The sequence below is a fragment of the Coenobita brevimanus genome, chromosome 103 (assembly GCF_032717465.1).
Source record: "Coenobita brevimanus isolate Jiangsu-jjx chromosome 103, ASM3271746v2, whole genome shotgun sequence".
NCBI lineage: Eukaryota > Metazoa > Arthropoda > Malacostraca > Decapoda > Coenobitidae > Coenobita > Coenobita brevimanus.
Window position 1 is genome coordinate 25,930,302 of NC_137056.1, and position 17,054 is coordinate 25,947,355.

The window sequence follows — 17,054 nt, forward strand, 5'->3', positions numbered from 1 at the left end:
ATCACATCAAAATTGTTTGAGTTGACCTTGCCCTGTGTCCCTGGCCTTTGACCTTTCCCTGGGACCTTGACCTTCGACTGATTCCTCTAAAAAGGGAATAGTTTCATTTTTGCATTCCTCTCAACATTTCCCTCAAGTTTGGTGCAACTGGATAAAAACTATTTAACCTGATCTTTATGTAAAACAATTTTGCCTGGCCTTGTGACATTCACATTTGACCTGTTGTTCTCGAAAACATCATATTCAGTCACTGGCTGACCCTGAATCCTTCTACCAAGTTTAAGTAAAACTGGATAAACTCCGTTTGAGTTGCTTTGCTAGCACACACACACACACGCACACACACACACACACACACACACACACACACACACACACACACACACACACACACACACACACACACACACACACACACACACACACACACACACACTACTAGGGGGAATCTATCTTAAAAGACAAGAGAACTGACTGCCGTGGGAGTCGTAAATTATGGAGATTAAACAAGGAGATATTCAGTAACTAGGGGACCCCTGTAAAAATCAATCAACAAAAAGAAACATGAAAAAAGTTAGCAAGGGGGAACTATAGTACTGGGCGAGGCAATGACCGTCATGAGAGTTAAAAGAGTCATACAAGTAAAAGAGTATAACATAAATTTCAATCGGTTGCATTGCAGAAAACGTTAAAAAAGATGCAGAAATAAAAAGGGAGGTTGGGAAGGATCATAAAGATAAGGATGGAGGTAATTCAATAAGTATTCAGAGTTAAAAACCCAAAATAAAAGACCCTATAACTGGATGATAAGAAAGGGGAGGGAAAGCAGAGAATTACTATGGTAAAATGTAAAAGCACTGACCATCGTGGACGCCGTAGAGATGAATAATGAGGGATAATGGACAACTTCATTCAGCGGTATAAACCTACAGGATTAAGTACATAGAAAAAATGCTGAAAAATGCGGATGATTAGCAGAGCATGGCCTAACTATGGGAAAAATGCGTTAGTACTGACCGTCGTGTGAGTCGTATAGGTAAATGATGTGATCCCAGCGGTAGTGGTGGATGAGGTCAATAATGGCCTGGTGGTACTCGGGTCTCATTGTGGTGGCATAGTCCATCAGACCAGAAGACGGGTTAGGTACCTGGTGGATAGAAAGATGGATGTATATATAACGACTGATTCCTCCCCAATAGCTCATCCTTCTCTCTCTCTCTCTCTCTCTCTCTCTCTCTCTCTTTCTGACTGGCAGTAATTATGTGCGCTTATGTATATATGCAAGTGACTGTGTCGTAAGACAGTGTAGAAACTGGGACTCCAGTTTGGCGTGTGTGTGTGTGTGTGTGTGTGTGTGTGTGTGTGTGTGTGTGTGTGTGTGTGTGTGTGTGTGTGTGTGTGTGTGTGTGTGTGTGTGTGTGATTTACACCTATGGAAATCATTCTGGTGTGCCCAAGTCCACGGACTGCCTGGACCTTAATGGATTTCTATTGCCGAGTTTGCTTGGCAACGTCCCCACTACTCGTTATCTTATGTCGTCCTCCGTTTTTATTAGCAAAGGATTTCAATACCTTCACACTGCACCTTCATCTACCTAATCCAAAATCCCACATCCATCCCCAGTCGTCTCTCGTCACCTCCTTATTCTATTATCTCTTCTTTTTCTCTGTTTTTTTTTTTTCTGTCTTTTCATTATAAAAGAACTACAAACCCTTCAGTGCACCCCATCCACTCCGACTACGCACCTGTTCCCCTCTTTCTTCTTATCCCCTCACCTCTCTTTAAACTTTTTTGTTTTGTCTCTCTTTCCTATTTTCTTCTAGTTCACACTTATCTCTCCCTTTCGCTTACTCCTCGTTCGTTAGAAATCACAATAGCTGCACAGCCGTTCCCCCCTATACTGACCTCCTTCCCATCCTTACCTCCTACCCTCCCCCAACCCCACTATTCCCCCTCCCCGCCTCTGTCTCCCTTTACTACCAGTTTATCTTCCATTCTCTTCCCTTACCTTTTATTTATTTTTAAAAATCTTATGCATACTTCTCTCTCCTATTTACCTGCTCTCCTCCCTCCCCTCCCCTCCCCCCTTTGTTCTTTTCGTTTCTTTCCATTCTTTCTCTCACTTCTTCTTTTTCACCTTTTTCTCTCCCCATTTTATCCTTTTCTCCCCTTCCTTGCCCCCATTTTCCTTCAATCATTTACAATTGGAGATGTGTGGGGCTAGTTTCTTCCATTCAGTCCAATTAATCATTATGTATATTGTTCTCATTGTCTTCATTCGACTTAATTTAGTTTTGAAAATGTTGCCTACATTAATCTGTTCACTGTATAACGTCTATCAGAAATAAATAAGATTCTCTGATGCTCTCCTACAGAAAATGGAAACGACGCCGTTGGATTTAAGAGGTTAAGGAAGATAATCGATCTTTGCTAAATCCAAATCTTCCTCTTGAATATGACTCACAACAGTCGATTCACATACACACCCCCAGTTATACACCACATCCAAATGTTGTTATTGTTGTTTTATGTTGTTTTTGTCGTTCGTGTTGTTGTCTTTGTTGCTGTTCTTGTTATTATCATTTATTATAATTATTACTATTATTATTACTTTTTTTATTGTTGTTATTATTATTGTTATTGTTATTATTATTATTATTATTATTATTATTATTATTATTATTATCATTATTATTATTATTATTATTATTATTATTATTATTATTATTATTATCATCATCATCATTATTATTAAAACCAACAGTATGCAAGTGTCAGTGCGGAACTGTTTGTTCACTGTGTGTGTGTGTGTGTGTGTGTGTGTGTGTGTGTGTGTGTGTGTGTGTGTGTGTGTGTGTGCACTAACAGAGAAAGTCAATTTTGATACGATTTGAACTAATCTTTGCCGAAGGACTGAGGGTCAGACACGAAAATGCTCACCTACTGATTTCGGTAACAACTGATCAAAAGTCAGAGTCACATGGAAAGGTCGGCTTAAGAAGTTATTATCCGAAATCGAGGAAGCCTGGTGGAGGGGATAAAGGTAACGAAATTCAAATATGAAAATAATCAGTTAAATGGCAATTCACACTGTGTATAAGTACACACACACACACACACACACACACACACACACAAGATCTGGTTTGGACCAATTTTGGTGGATGGTTTGACGGTAGCACAAGATTTTATATATATATATATAGACAAAGGAAAAAGGCATCTTGCAGGTCAGCTTTAACAGTTCATATTGAGTTTAGATTAAACTTAATTGACGGCAAGGCAAGGGCAAAAAAATTTGATTTTAAGACCCCTCAATTAACAATCAAGGTCGCAATACAAGGCTATACTTGTCTCATGTGTGTTTGTGTGTGAACAAAATAAGTAAAACAGTTTTGACCTGATTTTATCTAACAATGCAAGGGCTGAGGGTCAGTTTAGGGATCAGTCTTTTGTTCCTTAAGACCAACAGACAAAAGGTCATGGTCACATGGAGATGTTGGCTGAAGCATTATTCTGTCAAATTTAAACCAATTACTACATGAGGATTCAGGGTAAAGAATATGCAAATAGATTTGTGTTTTTAGAACAATCCTATGCATGTGTGAACAAAATAATTAAAAGAGTTTTAATGTACTGGGTAAAATTTAGTGGATGAGTTGAGGATCGTGCAGGGGGTTGACAATTTTTTATAGAACAAGGACAAAGTTCAAAGTCAAATGGCAAGGCCAACATAAAGTTTTGATCTGATACAGACTCATCCGTTTGGAAGGGCTCAAGTTAAAACAAGGATAATGAGATTCGTTTTTAGGAACAGACAATGGTAAATTTCAGGGAAAAGTCAAACGTCAAAGTCACTTGGGAAAGTCAGCTCATGCAACTCGGGTCTGATTTGAACTAATGTTAGTGGAAGAGTTAAGGGTGTGGCAAGAGGGAGGGGATTCCAGTTTTAGAACAATCAGCCAAAGGTGATAGTCACAGCAGCGTTGGTGTTCGACTCGTATGTCCGTGAACAAATAATTAAAACAAATTTTTCTGACTTGAATTAAACTTGGTGAATAAGTTGAGGATCATCCAAAGTGTCTTTTTTGAACAACAGATCAAAGGTCAAGGTCACACAGCAAAACGACTTAAACAATATTTATCTGATTTAAAGTAAACTTTGTGGATGAGTTCATGTTGTGACATGGCTAAACAGACTGTTCTGAAAACAAACTATCTCTCTCTCTCTCTCTCTCTCTCTCTGACTGGCAGTATGTGCCCTTATGTATATATGCAAGTAACTGTGTCGTAAGACAGTATAGAAACTGGGACTCCTGTTTGGTGTGTGTGTGTGTGTGTGTGCGTGTGTGTGTGTGTGCGCTTATGGGCAAAGGTCAAAAGTCGGAAGCACTGGACAAAGTCAACTCAAACTTCTTTTTTTTCTCTCTCTCTCTCATTTTGGCTGAACCAAACTTCGTGGAAGATTTTAAGGTTTAGTCGAGAAGGATTAATTCGTTTTTCTTTTCTAGAAAGGGTCGAGGCAAATATTCGGCTCTCAGAACAGCTGATGGGCGCTGTTGTTGTGCTGTCTGAGTTCTCGTCCTTATTGTTGTTGTTTTTATGATTAATATTACTATAATAATAATAATAATAATAATAATAATCCATCAATCCATCATCCAATCCTACAATGCTTCATGAGGAACGTAGAAGCTCGGGGCTGGCAAGCTGGTCCTGGCATTTAAGATGAGAGTGACCAGCCTCACTCATCCCTGAGTGGCATTACGTGAGCAATAAACCCCAAACACCCCTTGGATATAAACCTACACCGGCTCAATTCGATTGGAGCGCTGTAATTACCCATTAAACCACCAGGCACCAAAATTTGGTTATATGTTTACCACCCGGCGTAGGAAATGGTTTCCTGGTGTACAGGAAACCATTTGGCGTGTCACTTAGTGTAGAGTCACCAACAGGCTGAAGGAAGAGGAAAGAATGAAGGAAAGAAAGACAGAAGAGGGAGGGTAAAGTCACCCGTAGGCATAAGGACGAGGAAAGACTGAATAATAATAATAATAATAATAATAATAATAATAATAATAATGACAATAATAATAATAATAATAATAATAATAATAATAATAATAAAAACGGTCACCAGTGGTTGATAACTGGGTCGGGTTACTGAGGCCCGGCATCGAAACCACGTTATTCCACATGGTTCTTTTATTCTCCCTACGTGTCAAGTGGGGGTGGTGGAGGATTAGTGCCCCTCCCTGTAAAACAATTAACTCTAAGCCCTTGGCCACCCCGTTTGGGATACATGGCGTCTGGCAATGAATGAATGAATGAATGATTATTATTATTATTAACATTATTATTATTATTATTATTATTATTATTGTCTGTTATACTAATTTTATTAATACAGCTGGTAAAAGGATGAGGTATTTATACATTCTTTCTCCTGTACAACCAGTCAGACAGTCCAGGGTCAATAATCCGTATCGGTATTCTTGCTGACTTGTCTGCCCCTATGAATCCTACAATGCGACCATCACCCTTCCCTGGTTCAGTACCAACAACCAAACAAAATTCATAACCAATTCACTGTGCCCACAATGCAATAAATCCCTCACACCGCAACAAACTAATCACCTGACCCAGTTCACTACCACAACACGGAACTTCGTCTTTCAGTATAACCTCAACAACGTCTTTGGGAGCACCCGGTTAAACTGACCAATTTCCTGCGGCTCACTGGGTTCACGTCCATATGAAAATGATGGTGATGATGACCATGATGGGAAATGATGAGCGACGACAACGACGAGAACAATGACGATATATCATAAAGATGATGATGATGACGGTGATGACGGAATGATGCTGATGACAGACGCAATAGTGGTCCTGGAAACATGACAACATGTAATAAACGGAAATGGCGAAGCATTTAGGAGGAAACATAGTCAGGTCAGCATACTAATAGCGACAATGGTTACCTGAGAGAATATTAGGCCTATTTATCCCCACTGGATTCTCAAAAGCGACACTATATTTAAAATGGTATGTAAGAAATAAAACAAACTAACTGCAACAAAAAATTGAAAAACTCAGAGTGTGAAATCTGCGTGAGTACACACACACACACACACACACACACACACACACACACACACACACACACACACATATACAGAAAGAGAGAGAGAGAGAGAAAGCGATGGGGGTATCAAGTCCATGGGCTCAGGAAGAGCGACACTGCGTCCCTTAGTAATACTCTCAATTCCATATATATATATATATATATATATATATATATATATATATATATATATATATACAGAGAGAGAGAGAGAGAGAGAGCGCGAGGGGGGGACAAGTCCATGGGCTCAGGAAGAGCGACACTGCGTCTCTTAGTAATCGTTTCAGTTCCATACTTTTTTTTCTTTAGCCGCGGAATATGTACAGTGTATATATATATATATATATATATATATATATATATATATATATATATATATATACACGGCCTCTGTGGTACAGTGGTAGAGTGTGCGTCTCGCAAGCTGGTGGACGGGGGTTCGCCTCCCACCAGAGTTGTAAAAACTTTGGGAAGCATTCACCGAGTCACTGGCCACCTTGGCGGACATAAGGGGTGCTGTGGTTGAACCAGTGCCGTGTACTAGCATGCTTGAACCCAATCGGATTAAGTTGGGCCAATTAGGCTACACTTGGTTCACAGTCTACACACACATATCCAAAGCCACTCCAACACTACAATTACACTCACAAGCACTTCTCACCCTACATACAGTCTGTACGAGACAGCCTAAGCCAATGGGTAGAGATACATTGGCTGTATCGTCCCTGCTTCGGTATGGATAGGCCGGTCCTGCAGTGGCCCTCAACAGCTGGTGATGATGATGAGATGATAATATATATATATATATATATATATATACATACACACCTTTTCACAAGAAATAATTCTTCATTTTACCTACACAAAATCTATTTTTTTTTTAAATAACAGAACAGAGGAAGGGAAAAGAAATGAATAAAAAAATAATCCATACACCAGATTACTGGTATCCTCTATTCATAAAATATCTGTAAGAGTTAGACTTGAACAGCTGTGGGTTAAAATTTGGAGGGAAACAACCCTGGGGAAGCGAGTTCCAGAGAGATGCAGTTCAGGGAATGAAAGAATTCTGATAGGCAGAAGTTCTGCAATATGGCTGAGTGACATTCCAGTCATGAGCGCTACCATATGCCCGTGTAGCACGGGGGAAGGCATGGAGAGGTGGCACCATGGACGCAACTTCGTCTAAGCATTTGCCAGGGAGGTAGTTTATTTGTAATGGCAGGGTTGTTAATGATTCTAACAGCTTTGTTCTGAATTTTGTCTAGTTGTTTTAATGCAACCTATCCACAACCATTCCACAAGGGTGAGAAATATTCAAGCTGAGAGTGCACATGACTCGTATAAATTATAGCTAACTGCTCATCAGTGAAGAAGTTACGGACTCTGTACAATAATCCAAGTTTCTTTGAGGCGGTTTTAGCAAGTGATCTGACATGAGAGGTCCAGCGGAGGGCATTGTTAAGTGAGACACCAAGAATTTCAATACTTTTGGAGATGGGAATATTAGTAGCACTGAAGGTAATGTACGAATCTGGCAATATCTGTCTATTAGTCTATCTATCTATCTATAGCCCGACGTCCTAATCCCGCAAAGGGTGGCCGCAGACAAAACGCCTCCAAGTCGCTCTGTCACCCACCATTTGACTACCCTCCCCCCAACTCACCCCCCCCTCCCTCATATACCTCTCAACTCCATCCCTCCACCTCATCCTCGGTCTACCCCTCCCTCTCCCTCCCTCCACCTCACCCACATACACCCTGTTAGTCAGTCTCTCATTCTCCATTCTCTCCACATGTCTAAACCACTTCAGTGTACTTCTAGTATTAGTAAATTGTATATATTTAGTTTTACTAGCATTAAAAGAGACAAGGTTGTTTTATCCCCATTGACTGATTGTAGATAGATCTTGATTTATGGAGATGGCTGTACTGAGTTGAGAGGCAGAATATTGGACTTTGTAAATGGGTGTCTGAGTGTGAGTGAACTATGTAGTGTTGAATCATCTGCATATGAGTGAAAGGGATTGTGGGTGACAGATAAGAGATCATTAATATGAACCAGGAATAGGATTTGTGCCAGAACTGATCCCTGCGGCAGGCTGGCGGTAATTTAGTGGAAATTGGAATATACATCATCTACTTTTACTATTATTTTCCAGTAACTAAGATATGAAGAAATCAAAGGAACAAAAGACCTTAGTCCATAGCAAGGGAGTTTGGACAGCAGCAGGGAACAGTGCTATACTCTGTCGAAAGCTTTAGGATTATCAAGAGCTACTGTATGAGTTTCTCCAAAAAGATCAGTTGATTGAAGGATGATATGAGTTATGAGACTGAGAATGTCAATGGTGGATCTTTCGTGGTGAAAACCACATTGTCTATCACTAATTAAGTTGTTGGATTCAAGATGTTTAACAATGTGCTTATTAATTAAAGTTTCAAATATCTTACCAAGAGAAGATGTGACAGCTATTGGTCTGTAATCAGAGGGGTCAGACGAACTTCCTTTCTTCAGAATTGGGTGAATATTGGCTTCTTTCCATGAAGTTGGGAATAAAGTACATATGCATAGTCTGAATAATTTAGCTAGAACAGAGGGAAGTTCAGGGGAACACTTTTTCAAAACAATTGGCGGAATTCCATCTGGGCCTGGAGCTTTGTTGGTGGGTAAATTGTCTAGGATGGATTTTACATATCTTGTCTGTATTTTAAGTGGGGCAGTTTCGGGAGAGTCAAGATCTAGTACTGGGACATTCTGGCTGGTATCATCTATTGTAGAGTTTCTGGCAAATGTACTGGCAAAGATATCTGCTTTCCCACGCAGGTCATTTGTAATGTTGCCATCTGAAGATTTGAGTGGGGCAATGGAAGATGACTTGTTAAAGTTATTATTGAAAGAATTAAGAGTTGACAAGAATATTCTATTGTCATTAGGGTTATTAAGTAGTTTTGATGCTTGCTTTTGAAGAAAGTTTGATTTAACCCTGAAATGCAAAACCTGGGTGAATTTCTCCCAGTCACGTGTTTAGGACATGGTCATTAAGTGGCTTTGGGCTTGAGAGTAGTGTGTGTCCCTGTAGTCTCCTGACGTACTTAGATGTTTTTGTGAGTGGTAGTTTTCAGTTCCTCCTCCCATTGGTTTACTCTGTACATGCAAATTCGGGTGATCTTCACCCAGCATTTGTAATAAATGGTGGCTACACCTGGCCCATCAAGTGCAGCCCCTGCTGACACTGATACACTTGGCCCATCAAGTGCAGCCCCTGCTGACAGCTACACCTGGCCCATCAAGTGCAGCCCCTGCTGACACTGCTACACCTGGCCCATCAAGTGCAGCCCCTGCTGACACTGCTACACCTGGCCCATCAAGTGCAGCCCCTGCTGACACTGCTACACCTGGCCCATCAAGTGCAGCCCCTGCTGACACAGCTACACCTGGCCCATCAAGTGCAGCCCCTGCTGACACTGTTACACCTGGCCCATCAAGTGCAGCCCCTGCTGACACTGCTACACCTGGCCCATCAAGTGCAGCCCCTGCTGACACAGCTACACCTGGCCCATCAAGTGCAGCCCCTGCTGACACTGTTACACCTGGCCCATCAAGTGCAGCCCCTGCTGAAGCTGCTACACCTGGCCCATCAAGGGCAGGCTCGCCTGCCCCAGCCACCAGGTCAACAAAAAAGAGGACCCGGGATGACGAGGATATGCCACCAATTGTAAATTTTCAAGCGAGCACCCTGGCCAGTGCATCAGGCTTCAGGTGGAGTTGTCGTCCACAGATTGCCCAAAGAAGAAGAACACCATCTAGAAATATTACTACACCATTTACCCCTGGCCCTACTAGACAGTGGTTTAGCATTTTATTACCGTAAAAAATACCCCTTTTTTTCTAGCCTCATGTAGGCTGATGAGTGAGGCCAGGGAAGCAATGGGGGGCCTACCTGAGGGCCAGAGGACTCAAGTGTGTGTGAGCCATTGCTGAACTCTTAGAATGGAATATTAGGAATTGCAATGATTTTTTGTGAGAGTCACAAGAAAAATTATGTTATTTTATATAGTTTATTCAAGTCACGCCTTTAGTTTTAATATTAAAGTTTAAGTTGATGTTTTTGTGGGAATGTACGATAGAAAAGTTGAACTTTTGTACCCCAGTATCAGAACTAATAAATCTTTATTAGAAGTTACATTTTATTGCTTTCGAAAATTGGGTATATTTCACCCGGGTTTTGCATTACCATTGCAAAGCTAGGTTTTGCATTTCAGGGTTAAATAGATTTAATACAGCTTTTGCATGATTTCTAGCAATTTTAAATTGGGAGAGTGATTCAGATGTTTTTTACTTTAAGTAAGAGTTATATGCTAATGACTTTTGGGCTGTTGCTCTGGCACAGTTGCCATCAAACCATTTTGGAGAGTTTGATCTTTCAGTGAACTGTTGACTTGTATGAATAAATCCATACCAGCTAGTATTAAGTCGCAAATGTGGGACTGGGTACAATTGGGAGCACTAGAGAAAAAAGACTGCCATGGAATGTCAGCAAGATAATTTGTAAATCCATCCCAGTTTGCCCTGTCAAAGTGCCATCGAGTCACCCTGACAGGTTCAGAACAGGGAGGTGTGGGAGGGTTAACTAATGAGGCTTTGATGAGATTGTGGTCAGATCCAAGTGGTGATAGTACCTCTATCCTGTACTGATCTGGATTATTTGTCAAGAATAAATCCAAGAGATGGGCATTATGGTCAGGATTACCCGGTATTCTGGTTGGTTCCTTTACCAGCTGAGTGAGATTAAACGATTCTCCAAACAGCTTGCACTCTAGACCAGCTTGTCAGTCCTGGCAGAATGCAATAACCATTCAACATTATGTATGTTAAAATCACCCAAAATGGTAATTTCGGTGCTAAGGGCAAGGTTAAGGTTACTCAACTGAGTGTATATGGAATCAAATACACTGGGTTGCAAAGAAGCATTGGGGGAGCAATAAACTAAACAAATATATTTGGTAATATTTTGACAATTTAGTTTATATAATGAGTAATCAAAACTGGATGAAGTGAAGTTTAAAATAGTGTCAACTGCATATTGCGATTTGATATAACAACAGGTGCCGCCCTTGTTACGAAACTTTGAAGGAGATGGTAACCGGGAAAACAAAATGGAGATATATCGGTAGAGGGTGAGATTTGTGGTTCTGTGAGGAAAAGGGCCAAAGGGGATATGGACTGAAGGAAAAAATGAACTGAGTTTAAACTTGTGGTAAGGCCGCGGATGTTGGTGAAGAATACGACCTCACTTTCACTTCTTCGCTGATGAGCATTCCCGGAAATAGCAACAGTTCCTGCTGGCACAGTCGCTTGATGGCGACCGGGAGGACCCTGTGCCGCCAGCCCTACCCTGCTGGTGGTGGCAATCCAAGGTACCACCTCATTTGATAGTAACATTGCAACAGCCAATACCAAAGACAGTGAATAGAAGGTGTGATGTGTTATGCGCATGTAGTGTGTAGACAGTTGAAGGTAGAGGTATTATGAGAGCATGCTGGCCTACTCTCTGTTTAAATGAATGCACTGAAAATATTCAGGAAAGGGAGATGGTCAGGATCAAGTCCTGAGGGCTGATGAAACGGGAGCTCGAGCTCTCCCTATCACCAACTTGCCATCAACCTCGGGAGTACTGCCCTGTTCGACTGGTGCTACAGTCTACTCCTCATTAAACCGAAATATTCAGTACAATCTATATGCTAGTCATGCTAACTCTAAATAGTTTTAGTCAGTCAAGGATATCTCTGGCGTACTGAACTTAACACTCAGGCGAAAAGCCTGGAAATTACACTCAGCTTCTTTGACTCAGATGAACATTGTAGACTAACGACAGTTTGAATCTATATAATCCTGTGTGTGTGTGTGTGTGTGTGTGTGTGTGTGTGTGTGTGTGTGTGTGTGTGTGTGTGTGTGTGTGTGCACGAACATTGTGGTGTAACGACAGTTTGAATCTAATACACTTTTAATCAGTGTGTGTGTGGGGGGATGTATGTGTGTCTGTATGTGTGTGTGTACTGCAGCCAAAACTGGATGACTGATGAAACTTGATAGGATGCTAGCAATTGGGTTCCAGATAGGCCAGTTTCAGTTTTATGACGTTTGATATTTATTTTCTGATGGGGTGTTTTAGACTCGAATAGTTTTCCCCATTGGTGTTGCAATACATACACGCGCAAGAAGCGGTGGGGCATTTCCGTGATTTTTTAATACTGTACTTGTTTGTACACAAAGAGAGAGAGAGAGAGAGAGAGAGAGAGAGAGAGAGAGAGAGAGAGAGAGAGAGAGAAAGAGAGAGAGAGAGAGAGAGAGAGAGAGAGCATATCTACACTGCGATTTTTTTTTAATGCAAGAAAGAACCAAAGGCTAAGAGCCAATGAACCGTTCCTTCCAGGAAAAAAAAAAAGAAAACAATACAAAAGAGAGCCAAAGTCAAGATCCGTTCATTTCGAGACGCCTGGATACTGCTTTAGAAAAACTGGAGACCATAGGAAGTAGGAAATACAGACAGAGCGATAAAGTTCTAGAGTTGACCTGTTGCATAAATGAAGGACTAAGAGTAACGGTTAACGCTTGAATTAAAGTGCTGGACAGAAAAGGGAGGAGAGTTTGTTGCTAGTACTGGCTATTACAGTTCAGAGGAGGAGTGACTATTGAAGTAGCGATAGCAAAGAGATAATGATGCGCTGGTGAGGCAAAGAGACAGAGTTTGAAGGGAGCCTGTAAGGGAAGGGGAGCTAATGAGACGAAAAGCCTTGGACTCCACCCTATTGAGAGGAGCTGTATGTGGGGAGCCTCCCCACACATGAGGGTTGTACTCTACACGGGGTGAATAAAACCCGAATATAAAGTCAACAACTGTGCAGGGGTAAAGAAGATACGGAGTCAACTTAGCACACCAGATCTCTTGAAAGCAGATTTTACAAGAGATGTAATATGATCTTTCCAAGATAAGTCCCGAGAGAATGAAACCGCAAGCATGTTCAAGGATGATGATAGTGAGTACACCTGTGGAAGCTTTTGTCGGGTTAAGAGATGTAAGAACTAAGTTTTGATGCGTTGAAAACAAGATTTTTATCCCAGCCAGAGATATGAGCCAAGTCAGACATTAAGTGTGCCATACTGTAGCCTCATCCCATGTTTGTTGAAGTAACTGCTGAGATGGACGTTGCAGGAACCGAATGGAGGGGTGAAGGGTGGAATCATTAATGTATGAGTGATAGAGTGAGACGTTCACCTTAGGTCATTGATGAAAAAAAAGGATGAGATGGTGATAGGACAGAGGCCTGAGGAACACTACTGTTGACAGATCTAGGAGAAGAACGGTGGCCATCTACAACAGCAGCTATAGAACGACCAGGAAGGAAGCTACAGATGAAGGCACAGATAGGAAGATGGAAACTGTAAGAGGGCAGTTTTGAGATTAAAGATTTATGCCAGACTCGATTGAAAGCCTTTGCTTTGTATCAAATGCAATGGCAAAGCTATCGCCAAAGTCCCGAAAGGAGGATGACCAGGAGTCTGAAAGAAAGATGAGAAGATCGTCAGTGGAGCATCCCTGACGGAACCCATACTGATGATCAGATGGGCAAGTGGTAGGAAATATGCTTTAAAAATTTTCTGTCAAGAATAGACCCGAAAACTTTTGTGAGACGGGATGTTAAGCAAATGGGCGATAGTTAGAGGGTTGGGAATGGTCACCCTTCTTTGGGCTGGCTGAATGAGAGCAACTTTCCAGCAAGAAGGAAAGGTGCAAGTTGAAAGGGAAAGGCAAAAGAGTTTACCTAGACAGGGTGTAACCAGAGAAGCACAGTTCTTGAGGACAAAAGGAGGGACCCCATCACGCCCATATGCCTTGTTAGTATTGAGGCCAGTGATGGCAGAAAATACATCAGCTGACGAAATTTTCATGTCAGCTATGAGGAAGTCAGAGGAAGGGGGGGAGTGATGGAGGAACAGCACTGGAATCATCCAAGTTGGAAGTGGAGGAGAAAGTCTGAGCAAAGAGATCTGCTTTTTCAGTAGAAGAAATAGCTACAGAACTATCAGAGTAGAAATGAAGAGGGAAGGATAATGAGGTAAAGTTGTTAGAAAGGTTTTTGACAAGGTGCCAGAAGGAACGGAAAGAATTCGAGCTGGAGAATTGAGACCATTTAGTATGGATGATATTTTTAGGAGAGTGAAGAACAGACTTAGCACGATTCTGGGCAGAAACATGAAAAAGATGTGATTCAGAGGTGGGTTGGCTCCGTCACCTATTATAGGCCCTATCCTTGTTGTGGACAGCATTAGAACAAGCATGATTAAACCAAGGATTTCTTGCTTTAGTCAGAGGATATGAGAAGGGAATGTACGTTCCATGCCCAAGAGAATAACCTCCGTAATGCGCAAGGCACACTCAGATGAATCCCGGCCATGGAAGCAATAATCATTCCAGGGAAAATCAAAGAAGTACTGACTATTACTGTCTATTACTTAATTGATGCTATGGACAGACAATTTTATTCATGACAATGTTAGTAGTTGTGGTCGTGGTGGTGGTAGCTGTAATTTAATGGCAGTGGTGGTTGCGGAGGTGTGGGCAGCTGTGATGATGATGGTGGTCGTCGCTGTGATAGTGATGGTGGTGGGGGTAGTAATTGTAGTCGTTGTAGTGGTGGTGGTAGCTGTGATAGTGATGGTGGTGGGGGTGGTAGTTGCAATTGTGGTAGTGGTGGTGGTTGCAGTGATGGCGGTGGTTATGATGGTGGTAGTGGTGGCAAGAGCTGTAATGATGACAAGTGGTGGTTGTGGTAGCTGTGATGGTGGTGGCAGGTGTGATGCTGATTATGGTGGTGGTGGGTGTGATGATGATGTTGGTGGTGGTAGCTGTGGTGGTTGTGGTGTTGATGATAGCTGTGATGATAATGGTGGTAGTTGTGGTGACAATGATGATGGTGATGGTGGGGGTGGCAGCTGTTGTTGTTGTTGTGGTGGTGGTGGTGGTAGTGGTGGCTGTTCAGAAACGACTTTTACTTGGGCAAGTGCTTTGCGGCCTGATAGGGCCACAAAGCACTTGCAAAGTTCCCTACACATAGTACACCCAAACAAATATTTGTAAAAAATTATGCTATAATAGAAAACGTTTCCTGACTGATTTTCCCACTTCTCCTGGAACATTGTAATTGTTTGAATCCTCAGTGTCCTTGACGACACTGGAGGTGAAGGCGGTCTGCGCTGGCATCAAAAGTTGCCAGTTTTGTATTTTTTTCTAGACACCACGGCATCCACAAGTAGATAAGTTTTTTTTTTTCAATACTTCTGAATGATAAACCTTTACATTTTTTACGTTATGTCAATTAAATAATGTCATTTTTTTATGTTGAAGTTTAAAAGCAATATTTTCCATAGATTTTGAATAATGTTTGTGTAAACTTCCGTGTCCTACACATAAGACACCAGGCAAAAGTGACGTAAGAGAACATTGGTCGTATTTTTTATTGTTATATTTTATGCAAGTAGAATTTATATCTAGAGCCAGTTTTATGGGTTTCTGTATTGTACCGTATTATTAGCCACTGTGTGTCCGTACTCTCTCAGAAATGTAATACAGTAGTTTATCATATTGTTACGTCCCCATCCCACACTGCCACAGGCTCCAACAGCAGTAGTTCAGTATAAAAAGGACGTTCCTCAGTGAGTTGTTCTTATAGTCTGGCTATCGGTGTGCAGTGAGATCAGCTCAAAAAACACCGGCTTCTTAATTTCACGGTCTTTATTTTCCAAAGAATTACACTTTGTAAATTTTACTTCACTGTTTTCACAAGTACTGGAGCTATACAATCTTCACTGACTGCACTGACATGTATCTGACATTGAACTCCACTCAATGACGTGAAACTCCTCTAGTCCCTTCCCCATCCTTATATGTATACTGTAAGCTCTACCACCATCTCAGGAAAAACAACGATTAACAACTCAGGGACATCCAAAATATCCAGAGTTTTCTTACACAATACTAAATGCTTTAGCATACAAACTGAGATAAAAAAAAAAAAAATACTTAATTTAACAAACAATCACATAAGTAAAATATTATACAGAAAAAGAGCAAAAAATTAATGCATAACGTACAAGACAGCTGCGCTCACAAATAGCGGTCTAACCGGCAACGTTCGTTCGTTTTAAGATTTCCTCCACATATAGTGGAGGCCGGGCCATACAACCGGCAACTGACACATAACTGGAAAATATGAGAAATACTGAGAACCTTCCAGTACTTCCTAACTAGTAAATCCTGCTCTCAACAATATGTTGTCATTTCAGTGAGTTCAAAGCAAGTCACTTCTACGGCATGTCTACCAAATGTGTTCAAATGCAGTGGGCATACAGCCAACTTCCCAGGCTTCACGGTGTTCTTCAAGAAATTAAAAGCAAAACCAAATACAATAACCAGATATGACACGGATTTACAATGAGCATATGAGTGGGGTTCACAGAATGTACCAAAACATCTAAAAACATAGAACCGTTGGAAGGGGAAAGAAGTGGTACTCAAACATTGTGACATACTGTGTTCATGTGAATAATGCTTGGCAATTGCACAAAATCTGTGAGGTCGAAATGCAATAGATATCCTTGCTTTCTGATGCAGTACTGCACGATTGTACTTCGAACGCTATGCAAATCCTCTATGCCAAGGCCACCAAGGGAGGCGAAAAAGTAGAACAGATGAAGCCCGACATGATGACCATGCACACTGGGTCATACCACAATGCAATGAAAATCATTGTGCTGATTGCCACACGAAAACAACAACAGGGTGTGAAAAGTGTGATAAGGGTCTCCATGTGAAATGCTTCAAAACTGGTGATCATATATGGTAAAATGAAGAGAAATGCA

The 17,054-nt window shown here is 41.3% G+C and overlaps 1 protein-coding gene across 1 annotated transcript in view; it reads right to left on the bottom strand.

Annotated features, from left to right (window-relative positions):
- The window catches only part of LOC145415652 (glutamate receptor 1-like), a 1,336,600-nt gene that overhangs the window by 1,093,299 nt on the left and 226,247 nt on the right, over positions 1 to 17,054 (bottom strand). The window contains exon 3 of the mRNA XM_080284869.1: positions 1,018 to 1,147. Within this exon, the coding sequence (XP_080140995.1) occupies positions 1,018 to 1,147 (130 nt within the window). The remainder of the gene's footprint in view (positions 1 to 1,017; positions 1,148 to 17,054) is intronic.